The sequence below is a fragment of the Sarcophilus harrisii genome, chromosome 1 (genome assembly GCF_902635505.1).
Source record: "Sarcophilus harrisii chromosome 1, mSarHar1.11, whole genome shotgun sequence".
Classification (NCBI taxonomy): domain Eukaryota; kingdom Metazoa; phylum Chordata; class Mammalia; order Dasyuromorphia; family Dasyuridae; genus Sarcophilus; species Sarcophilus harrisii.
The window spans coordinates 648,796,502-648,821,675 of NC_045426.1; the positions used below are offsets into that span (position 1 = coordinate 648,796,502).

A 25,174-nucleotide genomic window follows, 5' to 3' on the forward strand; every position below is an offset into this window, starting at 1 on the left:
GTGTGGGAGGGGCAGGCAGAAGCTTTGTGAATGAATGAATGTATGTTGAGGGACCAGGGCCTCTGCATGCATGTAAAGGTTGGGAGTATACATGAATGAGGCCCATGATTCTGAACCTGTGTAGAGTGATAAGAGACAGGTATGCATGAATGTAGATATCTTCCAAGACGAGGATGAGGATGTGTATGGTAGAAAGAATGGGGCATGTATATGCGTGAAGGAAGAATGGCTATATGTCATGCATGTGAGACGGAAGATTGGTACGTGAATGAGTGTATTGTGGGAAAGTGGGAACATGCATGGAATGCATGGAATTGTGTGGTATACAAGAGCAGAATTAGAGATATATGTGCCTATGTAAGGGAGAAGGGGGACATGGATGAATATTGTGTGCGAGAAAGAGGGAAGATAAGTGACTGTGTAAGAGAAGGATGGGGACATATTTAAACTTATATGTGAAGAGGATGAATGTGTGCAAGGGGAGGAGAGAAGATGTGATGATTAAAGAGAAGCAAAGGATAGATATGTATCCTTTGTGTGTGCATGAGAGATGTATTGAGAAAAAACATGGAGAGGGAGAGGAAGGAAGGCAGAAAGGAAGGAAGGAAGGAAGGAATAAGCATTAAGTACCTACTGTGTGCCAGGTACTCTGCTAAACACTTTGTACATACAGTATTTAACATAATTCTGGGAGGTAGGTGCTGCTATTATCCCTCATGTTACAGTTAAGGAAACTAAGTCAAACATCAGTCTAGGGACATAGAACTAGTAAAGTAAGTGACTGAATTCATATTTGAACTCTGGGTTTTTCTGACTAGAGGTTCAATATTGTATCCATTCCACTAAGAGGTTTATGTATGAGGGAAGGATACATGTGAGAAAGTGGAAGGATAGAAGTATGTTATTGGAAAGTAAAGATGGGTCTTTATGTGTGAGATATGAGATGGGGGTCTGTATTTATGAAAAGGGGTTGGGACATGATCTGTTTATGGGTGTTAGAGATTTACATTAGCAAAGGAGAATACAGGGGTCTGTGTAGGGGAGAATGGGCACAAGAAGAATGTATATGAGCAAGGGAGGCGGGAGTTCTATGTGTATAGGCAGGCAGGGGGATGGCAGTAGAGATGACTTTTAATTAGATTTGCACAGTGGAAGGATCTCACACTTGAGTCAGGAAGACCAAAATTCAGAATTTACCTCTCTGTGATTCTTGACATATCACTTAAGTTTTTTCAGCTTCAGTCTCCTCATCCATAAAATGTTGATGTAAATAATAGCACCTGATTTTTAGAATTGTTGGTACTGAATGAACTAATATAGGTAAAGTGCTTTGCAAACCTTAAAATGTGTTATAAATGTTGGATCACATAGAAGGGCGGTCTTGTTTGTGAGAGGGGTAACGGCTCTATGGCTGTAAGAAAAGGTCAAAAAGAGAGAAAGTATGAGTGAATCTGAGTATCAGAGTGGGGATAGGGAGGCCGGTGTGTGCATGAGAGATCAGAATGGATTTTGTGTGTAGAAAGGTTCTGTGTATAAAAGGATGAGTATGTGTGAGTGAGACAGTGTATGAGAGAGAATGTGTGTGAGTGTGTCTCAGTGTGTTGTGGGCGTTGATTGCATGTGTGAAAGAGAAAGGGCATAGTGGAGGTGAGGGTTTTGTGCACGAGAGACAAGGATGGGATCCCTGTGTATGAGAATGAAATGAGATGTGGGTGTTATGAGGGAGGACTGGTGTCTGAGTGTACATGAAGGGGGCAAATGGGATTGTCTTTTTAAAAGAGAGATGAGAATGTATACGTGAGAGAAAAGGGGAATGCAAGTCTTTGTGTATGAGAAAGAGTAGAAAAAAGTCCTGTGTGAATATGAAAGAATAAAGATGGGGCACATCTGTGCATGAGGGGGCGGGGATGGAAAGGTCTCTGTGTGTGAGGGCAGATGGATGGATGGGTAAATGAGAGGAAGACAGATGGGGGCATTAATGTGAGTTAAGGAGATCTATATGTGTGAGGATAATTGTGTACATGAAAGTGAGGGACAGATAGGGAGATGGGGTATTGGTGTATGAGAGGAGGATAGATGACTGTAGGAGAGAGAGAAGGTAGGTCTATGTCTAAACTTAAGAATGGGTGGGTCCATATTGTATAAGAGTGGAAATGGAAGATATATATGAGAGAGAAGATGAGAGAGATCTTTATGTGAATGAAAAGGTGAAGGGAAGATCTTTGTGGAGAAGGAACCAAGTGATTTTTTGACCTAAGGGGAAAATGAGTATTTTTGTGTGCCAAAAAGAATATAAAGAGTCGATAGGGTAAGACAGATTATAGGTAGTATGCCTATCGGTGTCAGGGAAGGATGATTTGTTCATGAAGGATAAAGGAAGTGAGAGATGGGGCATGAGAGGGAGATGAACATATTTTAAGGGAGGAAGTAGAATTGTGTTAAGGGATGGGGTATAGGGGCAAGAGTGTGTGTGTGAGCAAGAGATCTGGGTATGAGAAAAAGGAATTGGGGAATGGAGGTATGTGAGTAAAGGGCTGAAGCAGTGGAATATGTGTTAGAGAAAATGGATGAGGGACCTGAGTGTGAGAGAAGAGGAAGTTATTGAACTCTGAAAGACAAGGTTTTGAAGTGATGGCTTTATGTGTGAATGTGAGAGAGATGGGATGGAAGTATGTAAGAGGAAGGGAATGGAGTTGTGTGTGTCTGTATAAAGGCGGGAATGGATGTGAATGAAAGGGAAATGGGAGAATTTAAGAATGGGATTGTGTAAAAGAGGGGAAATGGGTGTATGTGAGAATGGTAAATGTGTAAAGAAGATGGAAGATAAGTATGAGAGGGGGATCAATTGTGTGAGTGTGTAAGTTATGAGAGATTGTTATGTGATGAGTTTGGGCATGAGAGGGGGTGCATTATGAGAAAAAGGTGAATGTATATGGATGAAAGTGTGTGTGTGTATGTGTCAGACAGAGGCAGAAATAGGAGGAGGAAAGGAGGGAGAGAGGATAAGTTGTGTGTGAGGGAATGAAGGGATGGGTGTGGGTGAAAGTAAGGGGAAATGTGTGGGTGGATGTAAGAGAGGGGGATTTGGGGTGAGAAAGGAGAGGTATAGGTTTATATGTCAAGAGGGTAAGATGTGTGTCTGACAGAATGGAGATGGATGTGTAAATGATAGGGAGATGAATGTATATGAAGGAGGAGGGGATGGGGGTGTGTGGCAGTGGGTAGGGGATAGATTGGTTGTTGAGTGTGAGAGAGAGTGTTGAATATGTATATAGGTGGTGATCAGGTGGTGTGGCCTGTGTGTAAGAGATGGGGTTGGGGATCTCTGTAAGGAGAATAGGGGTCTATGTGGAAGGTTGTGAGAATGAGAGGGGTGGCTGTGTAATACATGTGTGTATGAGGGAAACTGGAAATGGGCTTGCATATGACAAGGTGTGCAAGAGAGGCAAAAAGGGAGATCTGTATGTATGTTTGGGTGATTGTGGGGAGAGATCAGTATCTGTAGTGGGGGATATAAGTCTATAAATTAAGAGACTAGGGAAGGCTGGGTCCATATTATATAAGATTGGGGATAGTTTGTTTTTAGAGAAAGAAGTGTATGTAATAAGAGGATATAAGGGTCTTTGTGAGATTGGATAGAGCTAGAATGAAGATGTGTGTATGTATGTGTGTGTAGATAATGCATTTTGGGAATATATATGTATGAAAGTATATATGGTGGCATATGGATATGAGAGGATGAATGGGGGCCTGGATATATGGGAAGAATAAACATTGCATGTGCACACACACACACACACACACACACACGAGGAGGTGGGGCAGTAGATATATATATATATATATGTGTGTGTATTTGTGTGTAAAGGAAAGAGATGGGGTGTGAGAGAGAGAGAGAAAGGGAAGGATATAAGATGCAGAAAAAGAGAAGAGAATGAATTGTTAGAGAGTATAAGAGAAACGAGTGTGGGTTATAAGAAGGGAGAAAATGGTGTGTATATATGAGAAGGAAAGCCAGGTATGAGCTAGTATGATTACATGAGGGTGATTGTATGAGGCAGAATAGGTATTTTGTGAAAGGGAAATGTTTATATACATTATAGGGGAAGAGGAGGGGATAGGTGTGCATGTGTACAAGGAGAGGCAGGGAATAGGGATGAGATAGGAATGGGAATGTGTATGAGTGTTGTGAGACATGCAGGCATGTATGAGTAGGGTAGGATGGGGACATGTGTGAGAGGATGTATTTAAGATGGGAGATATATGAATGTGTTTGGGTGGTGAGTATGTGTATGAGACTTAGTAATGGGTGGGGATACATGTAAGGGGTAAAGGGAGAAAGGTGAATGGGGACATTTATGTTTGGATTGGGGGTAAGAGAGGGGAACTTAGATGAATGTGTAGATAGAGATAGGGGAAGAGGATGAATGAAGACATGGAGGGTGTGATTGAGGAGAGGGATGGGAATGTGTACATTCATAGAGATGAGACTGTAGGTTTTATGAGATGGGAACTGGGCAGTATGAAAAAAGGAATGGGTATATGTATGTGTAAGAGGAGAAATGGAGGTGTAGATGAGAGGATTATGGGGTTTGTGTGAGAAATTAATTGTGAGGGTAGAGTTGGGCTGTTTGTGAGATGGGGTATGGGGGTGTGTATGTGTTTGTGTGTGTGTGTGTGTGTGTGTGTGAGAGAGAGAGAGAGAGAGAGAGAGAGAGAGAGAGAGAGAGAAAGGCATGAGTATATGGAAGATGGATGAATTTATCAAGTTTTGTGTGTGTGTGTGATAGAATAGTGGGTATGTATGTGAAGGAGAAGGATGGTTTACATATGGGTATGTTCTCTGAACAAGGAAAGATAAAAGCATGTGAAAAAGGAACAGGAGCTTGAATATATATGTATGAGAAAGATGGCAGGTCTTCATGTGATAAAAGGTGGGATGGGTGGGGTCTGTGTTGGGAAAAGAGAATGGGAGTCTTATATAAGAAGGAGCATAGGAGGGGTAGAACTATTTTAGAAGATACAGATCACTGTTAACATGAGGGAAAGTTAAGGAAGTCTATATGTGTATGAAAAGGATAATGTGTGAGGAGGGGGACTGGGGAGTTGTGGGGAGTATGGTGTTCTGTGGAGAGTGAGGAAGAGGTAAGCTTAAGGGAATGCATAAGAAAAATGAAAGTGTGTATGTGGTAGGGAGGAAAGGAGGGAAAAGAGGGAGAGGGAGGAAGGGATATTTGTAGGGATAGTTGTTGAAAGGAAGGGAAAGGATATAGGTGTGAGGGGGAAGGGATTGGATAGAGCTAAAATGAGGCTATGATAAGCAGACATTAATATATAAGATAGGATACATGTGTGTGAGAGGAAAGCAGTTTATGAGAGGAGATGTTTATGGGGGGATAGGTGTAGGGAAGAGAGATAGGTGATGAATGGGAGATGCAGGTATATTTGTGTGATATGTAAGAGAACGGATACATTCTCCTAGAGAGGAGAGGAGTATCAATGCTTTGTGTAGGGAAAAAAGGGCATAGATATTGTGGAGGAGAAGGATGAATGGTGGTATAGGGTTATGGTTATATGTAAGAGAGAGGCATCTTGTGTGTGAGAGAGAATAGAGATGGGTATTTTGTATGTGAATGTCAAAGCGTGGCAAGGCAGGGAGTGCAGTGAAGATAGAATGGCTATAAAAAGTGAGAGAAAAGCTGGATGTGTATATGTAAAGGAGAGAAGTGAGATGGATGTGTATGAACCAAGGAGGTGCTATAAGTAAGAAGGTGGAAGATCAAGATTGTTATGGATAGGAAGAAGGGGATATGAGTTGTGTTTGTGTGTGTATGTGAGAGAGAAAGGGGTGGGAGAAATATGGGTAGTATCGGGGGAGATGTGGGATTTGTGTGTGAGGAGAGAGAAGGAGAATGGGTATTGTGTGAAATCAAGAAAGAAGGCAGCTGTGTTGTGTATGAGGGAGAGTGGGTATTAGGGGAGGGAGAGAGGATATAGTTGTAGAGGTAGAGGGCCATGGGATTGTGGATCTTTGTAGAAGGCGGGAGTATGGGAGATACAGATCTCTGTAAGAAAGAAAGGGAAATAGGTGTGTGGGGCAAGAGGATATGGGTGGGTGGTGAAGAAAGAGGGAGAGGGGGAGGTCTGAAGAAGAGGAGAATGTGTATTGTGTGAAGGGGCAAGAAAGAGGGTGGGTATTAGGAGGAGGATGACAGAGGTAGGAATATTGAAGGTGTGAAGGGGGGTATAGATATGGGGATATGAATACCATGAGAAAAAAAAAAGGTAAAAGGAGGGAGGCAAGGAAGAAGACTGGATAAGAGGAACTTTGGTATGGGGAAGGAGGAACACTAGGTTCTACTGTTTCAGGTTAGACAATCCCCAGAGGTGAAGGGAAGATAAGGGGTCTGTGTGTGTAAAAGGGGAGGAACCTCTATATGAGCAGGGAAGGGCAGGGTCTGTGTGTGTAAAAGGTGTAGGAAGGAATGTTCCTATAAGGAGTGTGAGAATATATTCATGTAAATGTGTGAGGCTGGGACAAGTGAGTGTGAGAAGAGGCTTTGAATATGTGTGACTATATCATTATTGGGGAATGTGAACATGTCTTAGTCTGTGTGAATGTCTTTAAGAAGGGTTGCAGATGTGAGTATGATGAGTGGTGAGGATGCAGGTGAATTTGTATATGAGAGGGAAATGGTGATATTTATGAATGTAAGTGTAAAAGGGAATGGAATGGAGAATGAAGGTATGGAGGGATGGTACATATGAGAATGTATGAGCAGTTACAGGTAGGGGAGGAGAGATGAGTGTGAAAGAAGGGGGTTTATGAGAGAGGGAAAGATAAGGGTTTTGTGTATATGAGAGACAGAATGAAGATGGGTATATAAGTAACAGACTCGGGGAATAGGTGAGGAAGATGGAGTGAGTGTGTTGGGAAAGGCCTAATTGTGTCTTATGTGTGCATGTGAGTATATGTGTTGTGTGAATGCTATAAGGGACAAGGGGCTATTTGTGATTGAAAGGAAGATGGGGCTGTGTGAGAAATGCAGGGCTCTATGTGAATGTATCCCAGACCCATTCTGGAGAAGAGGTATAAGGGGCAGTGTGTGAATGAATGTATGTAGGGAGGCTTGAAGTATGAATGTGTAAGTCCTTTGAGAAAGGGAAAATAAAACTGTGTCTATGAGTTAGGGGGTCAGGAGATGAGGTTTTGTGTGTGTGTATGTGTGTGTGTGTGTGTGTGTGTGTGTGTGTGTGTATGGGGGAGATAGGATCTATCATTCAAATCAAATCAGCAAGCATTTATTAAGTGCCTACTGTGTGCCAGGCACTATGCTAGGTGCTGGGGATACAAAGACAAACCTGAAAAGCCCCTGCCTTTGAGGAGTTTACATTCTACTGGGGGGAAACAACATGTACACAGATAAGTAAATACAAATATGTCTATATACGTAAATATCAAAGAACTTGTAATTTAGGGGGAAGCATTAATTAGCATCTCTAGGAAACAGGGAAGGACTCAGGAGATTGTACAGGGGAAAGCCTGGGCCAGTGCATGGAGATGGGAGATGGAGCATCAGATTTAAAAAATAGCATGTGACAATATGGCTGGAATGGAAGGTGTATGAGGTAAATGGTCTGGAAAAATAGATTGTAAAAGGCTGTAAGTGCTAGACAAAATATCTAGTCAAAGAGGCAGGGTATCACTGAGTTTTCTTCAGCCAAGGAATAACCCAGTCACTGTAGGAATAAGTTTGGCATCTGTGTAAATGATGGATTGGAGAAGGAAGAGATGGGAGGCAGAGAGACTACTCAGAAGACTATTCTAACATCTGGACAAGAAGTACAGAGGGCCTGAGCTAGAGAGAGAGCGCTGTGATTGGAGAGAAGGATCCCATTTAAGACATTCTAGATTTGACCAAACATAGGGATGAAGAGTGAAGAATTGAGGTTGACTGAGGTTGACTAAGGTTTCGAACCTGGGGGGCTAAGTTGATGCCTGTATGAGAGAGTAAAGGATTAGGAATGGGCCTGTGAGTGAGTGGAGTGAGTGGGTGAAGGGAGCTGGTGATATGTATCTTTGAGGGCTTATGGGAATCTGTGTGAGCGGGTATGAGAGTGAATGTCAATGGATGGATAGATGTGTGAGGGGGATGGTGAGATGTATGAGTGAATGCTGAAGAAGGAATAGGGACCTGTGTGAGAGCATTAGCGATAAGAGATGAGTGAGAGGATGTGAGAGGGGACAAGGTCATGTATGAGGAAATGGTTGAGAAGTGAAATGGGGACACTTTTAAGTGAATGTGTTGAAAGTGTGTAAGAATGTATGTGAGAGGGCATAGGGAGAAAGATGTGTCAGAATGGGGGTTCTAAGCATGTTGAGGGTTAGAATATATCTTGTGTATAAAGTAAGTGGGGAAAACTGGGTGAGGAAGAGATGGGGATGAAATGTTTTGTGTATGGGGAATGCAGTCACTTGCTCTGTGGAGAGGAGAGACAGTCAAAGAGACAGACAGACAAAGACAAGACAGATATACAAGAGAGATAGAGGTGGAGAGACAAAGAAAAGACAGAGGCAGAAAAGATAGAGACAAAAGCAGAGAAAGAGGCACAAAGGAAAAAAGACAGAAACAGAGGCAGAGAGATGAAGACAGAATAAAAGATGAAAAAAAAAAAAAAACACAGAAGCAGACAAGAGTCAGAGTGGGGAGAAAAGGAGAATTTGCTTTTGTCTCCCTCTGCTTGTCACTCTTCCTGTCCTGGTCTTCGGTCTTGACAACCTCCTTCCCTAGTAGTCTTCTTTTCCCAAGTTTTGTTCTTTCTTGCTCCCTCTCTCCTCCTCTTTCTCTTAGTCTTACCTTTTCTCCTTTCAGGTCTCTCATTTTTTTTAAAAAAAGTCTATTGTAAGTTTATTTTTTAATACACATTGCTTTATGGATCATATTGGGAGAGAAAAATCAGAGTAAAAGGGAAAACCCACGGAGAGATAAAAACAGAGGAAAAAACGAACATCTCATGTGCTGATTTATATTCAGTCTCCTTAGTTCTTTTCCTGGATGCAGATGGCATTTTCTGTCTAAAGTCTATTGGGATTGCTTTGGATCCCCAAACCACTGAGAACCACTAAGCCTTTCACAATTGATCATCACACATGCTTGCAGTTATTGTGTACAATGTGTTCCTTGTTCTGCTTGTTTTGCTCAGCATCAGTTCATGTAAATCTTTCCAGGCTTTTCTATATAATCAACTTGTTCATCATTTTTAATTGAACAGTTATGTTCCATTATCTTCAAGTAGCACAACTTGTTCAGCCATTCCCTAATTGAAGGGCATCCACTCCTTTTCCAATTCTTTGCTACCACAAAAAGAACTGCTACAAACATTTTTTCACATGTGAGTCCTTTTCTCTCCTTTATGATTTCCTTAGAATACAGATCCAATAATGGCACTGCAGAGTCAAAGGGTATGTAGTTTTATAGCCCTTTGGACATAGTTCCATATTGCTCTCCTGAATGGTTGGATCATTTCACAACTCCACAAGCAATAGATTAGGGTCCCAGTTTTCCCAATTCCCTCCAACATTTATCATTATCTTTTCCTGTCATCTTAGCCAATATGATATGTGTGAAATGTACTATGGGGTTTTTAAAATTTGCATTTCTCTGATTAACAGGGATTTAGAGCATTTTTTCATATGACTGTAGATGACTTTAATTTCATCATCTGAAAATTGTTCATATCCTTTGACCTGTTATTTTCTTTCTCCCATTCTTTGACTCTCCCCAACCATTTATTCACTACCCTCTACTTTCTTCTCCTTTCCCCCTTTCCCTTGTCTTTCCTTCTTGTTTTTCCTTCTACTCTTTATCCCTCCTCACTGCTTTAATTTTCCCTTGTCTTTTTCTTTTCTTCTCTCTGCCCTCAGTCTTCTCTTCTCATCACCATTCTCATCCCTTCATTTCCTCCCTTGTTTAAGCTCCCCCTTTCATTTTAATTTGCTTTCTCTTGGATTTCCCCCCTCCCATTTGTTCTTAATCCTTCTCTCCTTTCCTTTTTACTTTCCCTAATATACTCTTCTTCTAGTCTCTTATTTTTTCCCACTAGCCTCTTTCATTTCCTTGCTCTTCTTCCTTTCTCATTTTGTCTCATCCACCCTTCCCCAATCTTCTTCTCCCAAGTCTTTTCCCTTTCCCTAGACTCCCATCCATTTTTCTTCCCTTCAATTATCTCCTCCATTCTTCATCATCATCTCCCTGGGCTGCTTCTTTCTCTCTGTCACTTTTCCTTGCCTTTCCTCACATCCTCTCCCCACCATGTCCTATTTCAATCTCAGGGTTTGGGTCAGGGACGCTGAGACAGTCTTGTCTCCTGAAGGGTGAAGGTCTGCTTCCTGGAGAGAGACATGGAGACCTCTGGGAAAAGTGCTAGGGAGGGTGTGTGTGTGTGTGTGTGTGTGTGTGTGTGTGTGTGTGTGCGCACGCGCTTGCGGGCTTGTGTATGTGTATATGAAGGGAGCAGGTCTCTCCCAGCTGCTTCTGAAGTTTATATGGGTTGCTTTCCAGGGCCGATGGACGCCGCTGGTCTCTGGCCTCCCTTCCCTCCTCTGGCTATGGCACCAATACGCCCAGTTCCACAGTCTCTGTAAGTGAGGAAAGTAAAGGCTGGAGGCAGGATACTCCATCATCGATCCCCACCAGCTTTCTTAAGTTGCTTCTCCTTCTTTCCCCCATGTTCTCTGCCCCTTCCCCAGTCTCACTGTGGATCTGTCTCAACAGAGTCCACCATATAACCATCCTCTCAGGTTTTAAGCATTTCTGCTTTTAAAAAATTAGCTCTAGCGCTTCCCTCAGGGTCTGTTTCTAAGTCTCCAGCCTCTCTCTGTGTGTCCTTGGAAATCCCTGGTTTTGGCCTGTAGCACTGGGTGTCCAGAGGGTGGGGCAGGGAACTCATGACTCTGACTACTGCCCCTCTCTCTACTTTGTTTTTCCCTCGGCCGCCCAGTCGTCCTGCTCCTCTCAAGAGCGGCTTCACCAGCTCCCTTACCAGCCAACGGTGGATGAGCTGCACTTCCTGTCCAAGCACTTTGGCAGCACGGAGAGCATCCCGGATGAGGATGGGGGCCGTCGCTCACCCGCTGCTCGGCCCCGCTCCCGAAGCCTCAGGTCAGGCCGGTTCCCCGGGACCCTCTCCTGGGCAGGGTCGGGACTCTGTGACAAGGAAGCCCACGGGGCCCCAGAAGGGGACACTGAGGGAGGAGACGGATGGTCCTATTGAGAGGAAGGCTGAATAACACGACCTTTTCCGGCAGCCCTGGGCGCTCCCCTTCCTCTTATGACAATGAGATCGTGATGATGAACCATGTGTACAAGGAGAGATTTCCCAAGGTGAGACCAGGCCCCCAGCGCTGACCGCCCCAGAGCTGGACCAGGAGCCTTGCTCCACAGTCACCTTACCAATGAACTTGATCTTGCCTGTTAGCTTCAAGCACCCCCTTGTGGTCATTTTCTGCCACTGCAGGGCTTGTCATCAGAATGGCCCCAGATCCCAGGAAGAGCCCCCCCCCCCATCCTCACCCCTGACAGGGGCCCCAATTTCCTTGTCCGGCCCTTCCTCCGGACTCCCATCCATGAGTCTCCAGCCTTCATTTGTCATGGGAACATGGTGTGGTGGGGAGACAACTGACCGAGAGGCCTCCACAGAAGTCTTAATTGTGGCTCAGCCACTTGCTGTGTGACCGTGGGCAGCGCCCTCCAGCATCCTCCCCTGAGAAGCAGGAGGGGGTCTGCGCCCCTTTGTTCCCCAATCCTTGAGCATCCCTTCCCCGCGCCTCAGCTCAGCCCTTTCAGGCCCAGCCCTGACACTTCCTGGCAGAAGATCCAAGCCTGCAGGAGCCCCCCCTGGATCCCAAGCGCCAGCGCTCATAGCAGTCTCTTGCCCTGCAGGCTACGGCACAGATGGAAGAGAAGCTACGGGACTTTACCCGATCGTTTGAGCCTGAGAGCGTGCTACCGCTGGCCGATGGCGTCCTCAGCTTCATCCATCACCAGATCATAGAGCTTGCTCGAGACTGCCTGGCCAAGTCCCACGATGGCCTTATCACCACTGTCTACTTCTATGAGCTGCAGGAGAACTTGGAAAAGCTGCTACAGGATGTAAGAGCAGGCGTGAGGTTGGGGGAAAGCAGACCACCCCAAATCTGGGGCCCAAGCCCATCCCCCGACTTCTCTAGGTCTCCTACTTTCATTGACACCTCCCCCCCCTCCATTAGGCCAGCTGTAGCTATTCTTATGTCCTTGTGTCCCTCGTGAGGGTCTCCTGTGCCGACTCCCATCCTCTCCTACTAGGTCTTTCTGTCTAAATTTTTCAGCCCTCTTTCTCCCTCTTGTCTCAGGCTTATGAACGCTCTGAAAGCCTGGAAGTTGCCTTTGTCACTCAGCTAGTGAAGAAACTGCTTATTATCATCTCTCGCCCAGCTCGGCTGTTGGAGTGTCTGGTGAGAGAGGGGTCTTCAAGGGGTGGGACCTTGGAGGATTTATGGACAAAGGCCTGGGGAGAGATCCTAATGAATGGGGTGTGTCCAGTGAAGGAGGTGGTGGAGCTGCTCAGAGGGGAAGGGGCCTCTTCATTCTGATGAAATGACAAATCTGGAGCTGGCCTTTGGGTCAGGAGCCCAAAACCGGAGGCTTCTGTATGGGATCACCCCTGTGGCCTGGCTCTTGATTAGTCTCTTGAGAAGTGAAGGACCCAGCACAGTGCCCGCCTCTCTTAGTGCCCAGCTTTGCTTTTGCTCTCAGGAATTTAACCCAGAGGAGTTTTACCACTTACTGGAGGCAGCTGAAGACCACGCCAAAGAAGGGCACCTGGTGAAGACAGACATTCCTCGCTACATCATCAGCCAGCTTGGTCTCACCCGAGACCCCTTTCCAGGTGTTAGGTCCAGTCAGGGTGTGCTGGCTCTAGGAGCCCACCTTATCTACTCTCTTAGAGTGGGGGTCAGAAACATGGGGTTGGGACATCCCAGGGCCTCAAATGGGTTCCTCAGGGAGGTCAGACTCTTCTCCACCCCAGTCCACCCCAGCATATGCAAAGAGCAGGTTTTAGGGAGAGTGATCCAGGAGCCCAGACCCCCTCCCCAATACTTGGTCCTTCCCCAGATGTAGTTCACCTTGAGGACCAAGACAGTGGAGGCTCCAACACCCCTGAGCAGGATGACTTTGCAGAGGTGAGCAGGGATGACATCCTTGGATGGAGCGGGGGGCCTGGGGGAAGTCTAAAACTGTTCTCTTTTCTGTGACACCATTTTCTCTCTGATCCTTTCCTTCTTTCCAGGGGCGTGGTGCCACCCCCAAGGCCAAGAAACCCCCTGGTGAGAATGACTTTGAGACCATCAAACTCATCAGCAATGGTGCTTATGGGTAAGAACCAGGGGCTGGGGCCACACAGGTGGTGGGAAGAGAGGAAGAGTCCAGAGGGGAGAAGAGGAAAAGGTGAGACCAAAGGAGAGGAGGATAGAAGGGATGCTAGTTGTCTGTCCCTTTCAGGGCTGTGTACTTGGTGAGGCACCGAGAGACACGCCAGCGCTTTGCCATGAAAAAGATCAACAAGCAGAACCTGATCCTTCGCAACCAGATCCAGCAGGCATTTGTGGAGCGTGACATCCTCACCTTTGCCGAGAACCCCTTTGTCGTCAGCATGTTCTGCTCCTTTGAGACCAAACGCCACCTTTGCATGGTCATGGAATATGTAGAAGGTAGGTGATGGGTGATCACTGGCCACCAGCGCAGGAAAGACCAGTTATTTCCAGTATTAATACTTCCTGCGTGCAAGGATCTGTGCCTAGTGCTGGGGGTATAAAGATGAGAAATTGCATTGACATTAAACTAAGGAGCTCAGGAGCTAGTCCAGGGCACAAGGGAGATAAGCTAGACTGACTTTAGAAGTGATAGAAATCTGCAGAAAAGGCTCAAGGAAAATTTGAGGAGAGTTCATTGTCATTCAAAGTATCAGGGAAGGAAGGCTTCCTAGAAGAGGTGGACCCTGAGCTGGAATTTGAAGAATGACATGGTCAAGATAAAAAGAGGGAGGGATATCATCCCAGGCTTGGAGAATTACCCTGCAAGAACACCCAAGGGCTAGTGATGACATTTAGAGAACAGCTAGCAATCGGGTTTGCCTAGCAGGAAGTAATCATAAAAAAGATAAAGTCAAGCAGAAGAAGGGCTTAGATGTCAGGCTAAGAAGTATGTATTTTATCTTCTAGGATGTAGGGAGCCCATTTTTTGAGCAGAAAACATCAGCTTTGTGAAGGATGGAGTAGAGCTGGAAGAGCCTTAGACAAAGGTTATTACAACAGTCCAGGTTGTTGTTTGGTTGTTATTTGTGTCTTGACTTTTGTGACCCCATTTGGGGTTTTCTTGGCAGAGGTGCTGGAATGGTTTGCTATGTCCTTCTGCAGCTCATTTTACAGATAAGGAAACTGAGGCAAACAGGGTGAATGCCTTGTCCAGGGTCACACAGCTAGTAAGCAACAGGCTTTGAACTCAGGTCTTCCTGATTCCAGGTCCAGCACTCACTCTATTACTGCACCACTTAGCTGCCCTTAATAGTCCAGGCAAGGGGTGATTAAAGATCATGAGAAGCTGAGAGAAAAGCAAGATAAGGGCAGAAATAGTAAGAGAGATGATGATGAGGTCTCTTTAGCTGGTCCAGACAAACCACCTTCTGGGAAACTGAAAGAACTGGCAGATGTTCTTGCCGGGCTACTGTCAGTGATTGTGGAGATGGAGCAGGATGGAGAAAAATGGAGAAAAGATGGAGGAAGATGGAGAAAGATGATGGAGAAAAGAAAGGCACCACGGAATTGGAGAAGGGCAAATAGCCCAATTAAAACAACAACAACACTGAAGTCTACAAACTCTAGGTCAGTGAGCTTTCCTTCAATTTCAGGCAAATTTCTAGAAAGTATCATTGAAGGCTTGGTTAACAAAATCCAGAAAAGCCAGTAGTAATCACAGTGGGCAGCATCACTTCAATAAAAAGTTACCATGTCAAACTATTAACATTGTTTCCTTTTTGGATAAGTTATCTAAATTTTAACATTAAGCATTTGATAAAGTCTTTCATGATATTCTCATGGAAAAGATGGGCAGTTTTGGAGTAGACAGTGAATAATTAGGTAAATTTGGATGTGGTTAAATGGCCACAGTCAAAAAGTGTCATTATTGTTTTTATGTCAGCTTGGAAGGAGGTCTCCAGAAGAGTATCTTAGAGCTCTGTGCCAGGTTCTGTGCTAGGATCTAAAAATATCAAGACAAAAACGAAATGTTTCTTGTCCTGATAGAGCTTACATTCTATTCTATCTATTGAATAATTGTATTGTGGACTTAGAAAACAGATCAGGCAGCACTAACTTATAGCATTATATGAATCTATGAAATGTATAGATGACATGATGTGGAGAGACGTGTGATACAGTGGATAAAAGGAGACAAAAGGAGCTTGCCAGGCTTGAACTTGGGGCCATATGTAAGAGGTGAAATTTAATTGAGATAAATAGCAAATCTGGTAGTTGGGTTCAAGAAATTTTTTTTTCAAAAAAAATTTTTATGGGCAGAGAGGGTGAGATAGTAGCTCATGGGGGGGAAAACTGGAGATTTTAGTGGTTTATAAGTTGAATATGAGTCAACAAGGTGATCTGATAGCCAAGAAAGTTAAGGCAATCTCAGGCTGCCTTAAGAGAGAGCTGGTGTTCAGGGAAAGAGCAATGATGGTTTGTAGCTGTTGCTAGTGTTTGGTCCTGATCATACTACACCCAGAGCATTGTATTTAGATCTGTGACATATTGGGATGGAAAAACTGGGCATTATCCAGAAGAGAGCACTCAGAATGAAGATGACCCTGAAATTCCTGATATTTGAGGATTAGTTGAAGCAACTGAGAATTTTTATCCTGGAGAAGAGATGGTGTGTGTGTGTGTGTGTGTGTGTGTGTGTGTTTGTTTGTACTTGGTAGTTGTCTTCCAGTATTTGAAAGATCCTTGGGAAAGAAAGATTTGTATTCCTTTTGGCCCCAGAGGACAGGAGCAGCAAAGGAACCAATTTGCACTGAATGTCAGGGAAAGCTTACTTGGAGCTGTCCAGCAGTAGGATGAGCTGCTGGTGGAATAAGACATTTCACTTTATAGCTTTGTAAGCAAAGACTGGGTGACCACTTTTTTTGAGCATATTGTAGGAGGTGTTTTGATTCAGGCCCAGATTGAACTAAATAGCTGCCAAGTGCCCTTAGCACTCTTGAGATTATCCTTCTGTGACTGAGAAAACACCAGCAGGTTTAGTTGTTAAGAGGTCATTGGCTAAAGAGATTCAGAGGAGACAGTGAGACACAGGGAGAGGCAGAGAGACAGACAGGGAGGGAGAGAGAAGGAAAAAAGAAAAAGAGGAAGGGGGAGAGATGGAGGAAGGAAGGTGGAGAGAGAAAAGAGAGAAAGTAGAAGAGGAAGAAAGGATGGAGGGAGGGAAGCAGAGAGAGAGAAAAAGAAAGAGGGGAGGGAGGGAGGGAGGGAGAGAGAGGAGGAGGGAAGGAGAGACAGACAGATGTTGACTACTGATCAATTGAGTAGTAGAGTCAGAAATCAAATTGCAGGGGTCTGCACAGAAATTAAGTGGAGGAGAAATAGGAATTGTAAAGTATTCTTTCTAGGAGTTTGTCAATGATGAGGATAAGGACAGAAGATGCTAATTAGCACAAGTGACAGTGTCACACAGGAAGGGTTTTGATTTTTTTTTTTTTTTTTTGGTTTGGTTTTAAGAATAGAAGAATATGGGCATGTAGCAGGTAGTGGAAATGAAGCTAACATACAGGGAGAGAGAAATGGAATTTGGATGAGAGCATACTCCTGAGGGATGTGAAAGCACAAGTGTAAGGAGTCACCTTGGAAAGGAGGGCTACCTCACCTGTAAGAATAGAGCAAAAGAGGGAAGATGAGGATAAAGGGGTCTAGATGGGAGATCTGCTGAGGAAAGAGAGAGGAGGGAGAAGTTGGGAGTCCTGTCTTATAGGCTGAAGGAGCCACCCATGTCAGACATGGCCCTGGTCATCTCAGGCTCACAGGCCAGTGCCATGTGCGGGAATGAGATAAGATGGAGGTGAGAGGCACAGATTCTCAGAAGGCTGGGATTCAGAACAAGGGGGGAGGCAGCTATTGAGCAAGCTGTGGGGATGGTGAGGAAGGGGTCTGGCGCTGCCCTCCCTGCCCTGGACAAATGGGGACCCCCTTACAGGAGGTGATTGTGCCACACTGCTCAAGAACATCGGGGCCTTGCCTGTGGAGATGGCGAGGATGTACTTTGCAGAGACGGTGCTGGCACTGGAGTACTTGCACAACTATGGCATCGTGCACCGAGACCTCAAGCCTGACAAGTAGGGAACCCCCTCCTGTCCCCCACAACTCCCTCTGTTCTCCCCACTGTCCCAGGCCCCACCTCCACAGACTTCCTGGGGCTGCTCTCTCTATAAGTCCCTCACACCCCTAGATTTCACCCACCCCTCAACTTTTTTGCCATCCCCTAGCACTGGTTCCCCTCTCTTTCCACCTCTTATCTCCCTGCCCGATTATTTTCTACTCCAAGTTCCCAAATATCCTTCTTCCCTTTTTGCCTGTCACCTTATCCTCCCTTATTCATATCCTGCTCACTGCTGCCCAGCTCCAATCATGGACCATCCCCAGCTCCTCAGCCCTGCCAGCCCCTAAGCCTCATTAGTGTGTCAAGGTCTGTGGTGGGAAGGGGTGTGTGCCCACAGGCTTGGGCAGGGGGCGGGCACTGAGAGGGCCTGTGGGAGGCGTTTGTCTCCTTACAATGCCTCTCCCGAGGGACTTCTGAAGCTATTCAGGCTGGGTGGGATGGGACTGGGTATCTCTGAGGTGCCCCCATGCCCCTAGCCTCCTCATCACCTCCATGGGCCACATCAAGCTGACGGACTTCGGCCTCTCCAAGATGGGCCTGATGAGCCTCACCACCAACCTGTATGAGGGTCACATCGAGAAGGATGCCCGAGAGTTCCTGGATAAGCAGGTGGGAGGAGGTGGCATCAGGGCTTTGCATGAAGGGGGTCCGACTTGGGGGTCGTGGCTGGGGCCCAGAAGCCACAGAGCTAGGGGGCTGATGGTCTTTACACAGGTATGTGGGACACCTGAGTATATCGCACCTGAGGTGATCCTGCGCCAGGGCTACGGGAAACCTGTGGACTGGTGGGCCATGGGCATCATCCTCTATGAGTTCCTGGTGGGCTGTGTGCCCTTCTTTGGAGACACCCCCGAAGAGTTGTTTGGGCAGGTCATCAGTGGTGCGTGTGCCTGTCGTCCTACCACTGGCCACCGGCCACCCTTCCTCGGTCTAACAGGCCATCACTCATGCTCACATTCATCTAACAAACCCGGTGCCTCGCAGGCCAGACACGGTGCTAGGCAGGGCGCAGAGGACACAGGGGGGCCCTGCTTTGATGAGGGAGATGGTGCGGGCAGTGGGGGCCGCAATGTGTGCACAGATTAGCGTAGCCCCGGTCATGTCTGGAGGGTGAGAGGGGGCAATGGGGAGCCAGGCCCGAGGGGCTCCCGGACTGGACCCAAGCTCGCCCCGTTGTGACATGGTGGGATGTGAGAGTTTCCTGGCCAAGGCCGATGCCCGTGGGCCCCCTTCTCCCGGCTCTCTTTGCTTGCCTGCTTCATCCCCCCCTCCTTTTTCTTGCAGATGACATTCTGTGGCCTGAGGGGGAGGAGGCCTTGCCTGCCGATGCCCAGCTCCTCATATCCTCCCTCTTGCAGACCAACCCTTTGGTGCGCCTGGGTGCAGGTAAGGAGGGCTGCCTGGCGTCGGGTGTCCCCCTCAAGGCCTGGACGGCCCTTAGGCCCCCTGCCTAGGGCCAATTGTCCCCCCCACCCCAGGTGGTGCCTTTGAGGTGAAGGAGCACAGCTTCTTCCGGGAACTGGACTGGACAGGCCTTTTGCGGCAGAAAGCTGAGTTCATCCCCAACCTGGAGTCCGAGGATGACACCAGCTACTTTGACAGTGAGTTCCCAGCCCAAGCCACTCTCCTGAGGGGTCCTTCTGGGGCCTGGGGGAGGGGCAGAGGAGGGGTTGGCAGAGGCCCCAGGGGTATGGGGTGAGGGGCAGCCGCTCTGCCTCCCAACACGCCTCCCAATGCTTGTGGTGGCCCCCAGCCCGCTCCGACAGGTACCACCATGTCAACTCCTACGATGAAGATGACACCACAGAGGATGAGCCCGTGGAAATCCGCCAGTTCTCTTCCTGTTCTCCCCGATTCAGCAAAGTAAGCTCCCCTGCCCCTGAGGCAGAAGGCTGGGAAGGGACTTCCACGGTGCCTGGGGTGGGGGGAGCTCCTGGAGGGTTGCATCAGGGACTGCAGGGGCAGGAGGCCAGGATTCCCTCCTGAGGTTCAGCTCACCCCCCAGGTATACAGCAGCATGGAACAGCTGTCCCAACACGAGCCCAAGCCTCCCACGAGTGGCAAGAGGGAAGCCAGCAGCAAGAGCCAAGAGGAGAAGGCAGCCAGCAAGCGGGAGGGGCTGGGCGGCCTCACTCTGCGTGACAAGAGTTGGAGGGGGGGGTCCCCCGAGATGTGAGCTGGGGCACGAGCTTGGGCTGGGGCTGGGGAGGGGGCTGGACCGCGGTCTACAAGGTGGGGGTGGGATCCAGAGCCAGAGGAGAGCTGGAGGTGCGGGTCAGGGATGGCTGGCAGGGGAGTCCTCCAGCTGCTCTCCGCGTTGGGGCCGCTTGAAACTGGGAGGTCTCTGACGGAGGACAAATGTTGCTTCTGACTCCCCTGGCCCTTCCTGCTCTAGCAAACGTCTGTCGGCCTCTGAGTCCTCCTTCCTGGAGGGGGAGGCCAGCCCCCCACTGGGTGCTCGCCGCCGCTTCTCGGCCCTCCTGGAGCCCAGCCGCTTTAGCGCTCCCCAGGAGGATGAGGATGAAGGGAGGGTACGGAGGCCTCCCCGGCCCAGCTCTGACCCCCCCGGTAGTCTAGACAGCAGAGCTCCCAAGGAAGGCACAGCTGGGGACAGCACCCCAAGCACTGGAGACTCGGAGACTGGTGAGTCTGCCCCTCATCTCTTTCCTGCTTCCCCACAGCCCAGGCAGGGACCGGTAAAGGGATCCTGAATAATCATTCAATCTGTCGACTCAGTTTCCTTGGCTATAAAATGGGTATAAGAGCATGTCTCTGCCAGGAGACCTGTGAGGATCAAATGAGATCATCCTTATAAAGTGCTTTGCACAGGACCTGACACCCCAGGAGGGGCTTCAAGAACGTTCCATCCCCATACAGAAGGGCTCTGCTCTTTCCTAGCTTGATGACCTTGAACAAATCCTTCATTCTGACTCTGTTCCCTCTTTTGCTCACATGATTCTTGAGGATCCTTTTGGATCTAAATGCTGTGATCCCAAGGGTCCTGGAGACAATCTCTCCTTTTGCCTCTGGATTGGGTTCATCACATTATTGCCAAATCCTTGAGAGGGTGCAGGGGGTTGGGTTTTTTCTAAAGATAATGCCAGTTGGGTTCTAGAGTGTTTTTCTTCCCCTTTCTCCCCATTCTCCCCTCTCCATCCTATCCCTGGTTGTCAGAAGTGTACTTGGAAGCCTTGAGGCACTGTAGCCATTATTTCCAACCAGGTGAATTGGTCCCGCCCCCCAAAGAAGGAGACCCATCAGCCCCCAAAGCCACAAATGACCTGGTCCTTCGACGAGCAAGGCATCAACAGCAGATCTCTGGGGAGCCCTCAGAGAAGCGGCCCTCACGCCCTGGCGGCAAGGTCATCAAGTCAGCCTCAGCCACTGCTCTGTCGGTCATGATTCCCACTGGTAAGTGTGGGGGCTGGATGCTGGGGTGGGGGGGTCCTGGCCTTGGGGACGCAAGGACAGAAAAGAATCCCCTAGCATGGCAGGACAACTGCCCTCACGATGTGACCATGGGCTGACCTTCCACAATCCCCATGTCCGCAGTAGATCAGCATGGCAGCTCTCCCCTGGCCAGTCCTATGTCCCCTCGGTCACTCTCTTCCAACCCATCCTCGAGGGACTCGTCTCCTAGCCGTGACTACTCCCCTGCGGTGAGCGCTCTCCGCTCCCCCATCACCATCCAGCGCTCGGGCAAGAAGTACGGCTTCACCCTCAGGGCTATCCGTGTCTACATGGGTGACTCAGACGTTTATAGCGTCCACCACATCGTGTGGGTGAGTGTCCGCTCTCCTAGGGCAGGGAGCAAGAGGCAGTGGTCCCTCGGGGAGGAGATGATAGTTCCCAGAATGCCCCTTTCCTTGCAGCTCATCCCGCCACCCTGAAGCTACTGCTAATTTGGTCTTAAGGGGAAAGGGCAGAATGTGGGAGAAAGGAGGATTAGGACTAGGCTGTCCCACCTACTTGGGCCAGTCACTGTTGCCTGAATTCTAAGTTTCCTCAATGAAATTCATACTTCCTGTGTCCCAGGCTTTTTATGACTTTTATCATAAGGTCATAGGCAGCTGAGCTAGGAAGGACTTTAGGAATTGTGGGTCCAATCCCCTCATTTGGCAAATAAGGAAACTGCCTAAAAGCAGAAAAATGGCTTGCTTAGGGTCACCTATATGGCAAATAGATGCATGGCTAGCTAGGACTGACCTGGGGCTCCGATTATAAAGACAGTGTTCATTCTACTATACCAGGAAAATGCTCAGTGCGTCTCAGAGGGCTCTAGAAATAAAAGTTGTTGTGTCTGCCGCTGTGGGACTCGGGCTATGGCGACGTAAAAGAATTGCAGATTTGGGGGCAGCTAGATGGCTCAGTGGACACAACCCCAGCCCTGAAGTCAGGAGGACCCGAGTTCTAATCTGGTCTCAGACACTTAACACTTCCTGGCTGTGTGACCCCGGGCAAGTCACTTAACCCCAATTGCCTCAGTTTTTGGCTGCCTCTCAGCAGGGACAGCCAGTAGGTCCCCTGCCCCACTGAGGGAGAAGGGAGGAGGTTCCTGTAACCGTTTGTTGTCCCCTGGCCCTGACAGCATGTGGAAGAGGGAGGACCTGCCCAGGAGGCTGGACTTTGTGCAGGAGACCTCATCACCCATGTCAATGGGGAGCCTGTACATGGGATGGTGCACCCAGAGGTGGTGGAGCTGATCCTCAAGGTCAGGAACTGGGAAGGAGGGAGGAAGGGTGCTGAGGGGCGGGGCAGCTCCATGTAGATGAGGAGACGGGGGTGGGGGGGGGGGGGGGGGGGGGGGGGGGGGGGGGGGGGGGGGGGGGGGGGTGAGCTGGTGAGGTCCCAAGGACAGGCGCCTAGAGGAGGAGGAGAGTGCTGAGTAGGGGAGGAGGCTCCAGAAGGAAGATCCTGGGAGCAGAACAGGGTCCAGAGGACCTCCAGCTGTGGCCTTTCTGCCCTGACATTACTGTAGAGTGGGAACAAAGTGGCCGTGACAACCACCCCATTTGAGAACACGTCCATCCGCATCGGGCCTGCCCGGCGCAGCAGCTACAAGGCCAAGATGGCCAGGAGGAACAAGAGGCCAGCTGCGAAGGAGGGCCAAGAGAGGTAGGGGCCCCCCAGACCTCCCAGGAGTCAGAGCAGCTCAGTTGTGGGGAAGAGCCCGGGACAGACACTGCTCTGACTTGTCTCCTCGGTGAGACCCTGCAGAAGTCTCAGCTTCCCTTGCCATAAGATGAGCACAGATGCTTGGACCTTCTTGCTGTGGGGGTGGGGGGGTGGGGGGTGGGACTACGGGCCACACACCAGGCCAGGCCTTTCACCACCCTTCTTTCCGACTCTCAGCAGGAAGCGCAGCTCTCTGTTCCGCAAGATCACCAAGCAGTCCAACCTCCTCCACACGAGCCGCTCCCTCTCATCTCTTAATCGATCCCTCTCCTCCAGCGACAGCCTTCCTGGGTCCCCGACCCACGGCCTGCCCGCCCGCTCCCCCACACACAGTTACCGCTCCACGCCGGACTCGGCTTACCTCGGTATGCTTCCGGTGGCCAGGGCGGGCGGCAACGGGGGCTCGAGGATCCTGGGCTCTGCACTCATCAGCCTCCTCTCCACAATTTCTTCCTCCTCCTACAGGTGCCTCTTCTCAGAGCAGCTCCCCAGCGTCCAGCACCCCCAACTCCCCAGCCTCTTCCTCTCACCACATCCGGCCCAGCACCCTTCACGGCCTGTCCCCCAAGCTGCACCGGCAGTACCGCTCGGCCCGCTGCAAGTCTGCTGGCAACATCCCCCTTTCCCCACTGGCACACACGCCCTCCCCCACACAGTCTTCTCCGCCCCCACTGCCAGGCCACACGGTGGGCAGCTCCCACACCACCCAGAGCTTCCCTGCCAAGTTACACTCGTCCCCACCTGTGGTGCGCCCGCGCCCCAAGAGCGCTGAGCCCCCCCGGTCCCCGCTTCTGAAGAGGGTACAATCTGCTGAGAAGCTCGGCTGCCCGCTGGGTACTGACAAGAAGGGGGCCCTGCGTAAGCACAGTCTGGAGGTGGGGCACCCTGACTTCCGCAAGGACTTCCATGGAGAGCTGGCACTGCACAGCCTTGCTGAGGCTGAGGGCGAGACAGGTCCCACCTCCGCTGCTGCTGACGGGCCTGGGGCCCAGCGCCCCCCACCTATGAGGCGACTGGGCCGCCAAGAGTCACCCCTGAGTCTGGGTGGGGGAGACCCTCTTCTAGCCGGGCCACGGGGGGGTGACGGCCCCAAGGAAGAAAAGTCGGCTGCTGGTCCAGGACCTCCCGGTCCAGGCAAAGTCCCAGAAGCCGAAGGGTCCTCCCGCAAAGAAAGGGAAGTGGGCGGCAGTCGGGGGGAGCCCCCATGGTCAGGGGGCTGCGTCCCTTCTGGCTGTCCACCCCGGGCACCACCCCCAGGCCGGACTCTGGACCGAGAAGGGGCAGGCACGAGGCACCAGGGGGTGCAGACAGAGGATGCAGGCGGGGCGGCCCGGGCCTTGGCCAAGGCAGCCCTGAGCCCCGTGCAGGAGTATGAGGTGGGCAGACGCAGCAGTGCCAGTGAGGCGGCCACGTCCCCCCGGGGAGGCCCAGGCAATGACCTGCTCCCCGTGCCCATTGTTGTGGAGCCCAAGTCTGAGGTCAGTAGGCCTCCCCCTGAGGCCCCCGGGGGGAGGGTGACTAAGGAGCGCTGGGTCCTGGAGGTGGTGGAAGAAAGAACCACACTGAGCTTGCCCCGAACTAAATCCACATCTCCCAAACTCTCTCCAGAGCCCACGAGCTCTGCCCCGGTAGCGCCCCCACCTTCTGCTCGGAATGGGTCTGGCCCTGAGCCAGGTCATCCACAGGTCCCCACCGCCCTCCCCATCCCAGCTCTCCCAGGCCCCAAGAGCGAGTCGGGGCTGCCTGTGCCCGGCCCAGGCCTGGCCAAGAAGGGGTCAGCGAACTGAGGGTGGGCCCAGACACTGCCCCACCTCTGGGCCTGTGAAATAGGACTGGAGGGCAGCACCAGACTGTACAGTGGGTTGTATACATATGTACACATATAAATAAAGTGCGTGTTACGCATCCTGGGCTCCAGGCTCTCTGGACCTGCCACAGGCGGCAGTGGTGATATCTGAGCTGTTGGGTTTTACTGGAAGGTGGCGAGGGAAGCGAGTGCTCACATAGCAACCCAGCCAGATACCCACACAGCTGGTGCCCTCAGAGGGCACCCGGGCGAGACCCTTCATTCACGGGAGACAAAATTCAGTCAGAACGGTAACACTCACGGTCAGCCCGAGACCCTGAGTCAGCGAGGAAAGCTGCCCCGCAGAGAGAGGTATCTCAGAGTTCTGCTGTAACGTGGAGCTATATATAGGAAAAGCTTCAGAAGGGTGGGGGGCCCCAGGGCGGCAGATTAGAGACCTTAATACCTCAGATAACACGACTGAGGAGAGCATTGCTAAGCCATCCTCAGTGAGGGACTCTGCAGTGGGGGGAAGGGGAGGACTGGGCACCCGGGGTGGGGGGGGAGGGCATTGAGCACTTACTGTGTGCAGGTGCTTCACAGATGTCACGTGTGTGTGTGTGTGTGTGTGTGTGTGTGTGGACACACTTTATACATGTATAGACACACCCATCACAACTCTGGGAGGGAGGTGCTATTACAATGAGACGGAGACAGGCAGGGTTGAGGGGAGCTGCCCAGGCTCACATAG

General features: G+C 49.6%; 1 protein-coding gene across 11 annotated transcripts in view; it reads left to right on the plus strand.

The window, feature by feature from the left end:
- MAST1 (microtubule associated serine/threonine kinase 1) overlaps nucleotides 1-24,953 on the plus strand; it is a 34,435-nt gene extending 9,482 nt beyond the window's left edge. For 3 of the 11 annotated variants that reach the window (XM_031947628.1, XM_031947633.1, XM_031947632.1), the window contains 23 exons: nucleotides 10,563-10,641; nucleotides 11,002-11,162; nucleotides 11,309-11,384; nucleotides 11,943-12,152; nucleotides 12,392-12,493; nucleotides 12,795-12,927; nucleotides 13,155-13,222; nucleotides 13,330-13,415; nucleotides 13,542-13,750; nucleotides 17,280-17,418; nucleotides 17,939-18,071; nucleotides 18,177-18,342; nucleotides 18,747-18,848; nucleotides 18,941-19,063; nucleotides 19,216-19,325; nucleotides 19,468-19,634; nucleotides 19,858-20,105; nucleotides 20,637-20,873; nucleotides 21,015-21,244; nucleotides 22,051-22,173; nucleotides 22,441-22,577; nucleotides 22,815-23,002; nucleotides 23,103-24,953. In XM_031947628.1, coding sequence (XP_031803488.1) covers nucleotides 10,563-10,641; nucleotides 11,002-11,162; nucleotides 11,309-11,384; nucleotides 11,943-12,152; nucleotides 12,392-12,493; nucleotides 12,795-12,927; nucleotides 13,155-13,222; nucleotides 13,330-13,415; nucleotides 13,542-13,750; nucleotides 17,280-17,418; nucleotides 17,939-18,071; nucleotides 18,177-18,342; nucleotides 18,747-18,848; nucleotides 18,941-19,063; nucleotides 19,216-19,325; nucleotides 19,468-19,634; nucleotides 19,858-20,105; nucleotides 20,637-20,873; nucleotides 21,015-21,244; nucleotides 22,051-22,173; nucleotides 22,441-22,577; nucleotides 22,815-23,002; nucleotides 23,103-24,424 — 4,549 coding nt within the window. In that variant the 3' untranslated portion in view covers nucleotides 24,425-24,953. Of the gene's footprint in view, nucleotides 1-4,706; nucleotides 7,091-7,398; nucleotides 7,428-10,562; nucleotides 10,642-11,001; nucleotides 11,163-11,308; nucleotides 11,385-11,942; nucleotides 12,153-12,391; nucleotides 12,494-12,794; nucleotides 12,928-13,154; nucleotides 13,223-13,329; nucleotides 13,416-13,541; nucleotides 13,751-17,279; nucleotides 17,419-17,938; nucleotides 18,072-18,176; nucleotides 18,343-18,746; nucleotides 18,849-18,940; nucleotides 19,064-19,215; nucleotides 19,326-19,467; nucleotides 19,635-19,857; nucleotides 20,106-20,636; nucleotides 20,874-21,014; nucleotides 21,245-22,050; nucleotides 22,174-22,440; nucleotides 22,578-22,814; nucleotides 23,003-23,102 lie in introns of those variants that run through there. The other 8 variants (XM_031947636.1, XM_031947639.1, XM_031947630.1 and 5 more) reach the window with 8 other exon arrangements.
- Nucleotides 24,954-25,174: the final 221 nt, after the last annotated feature.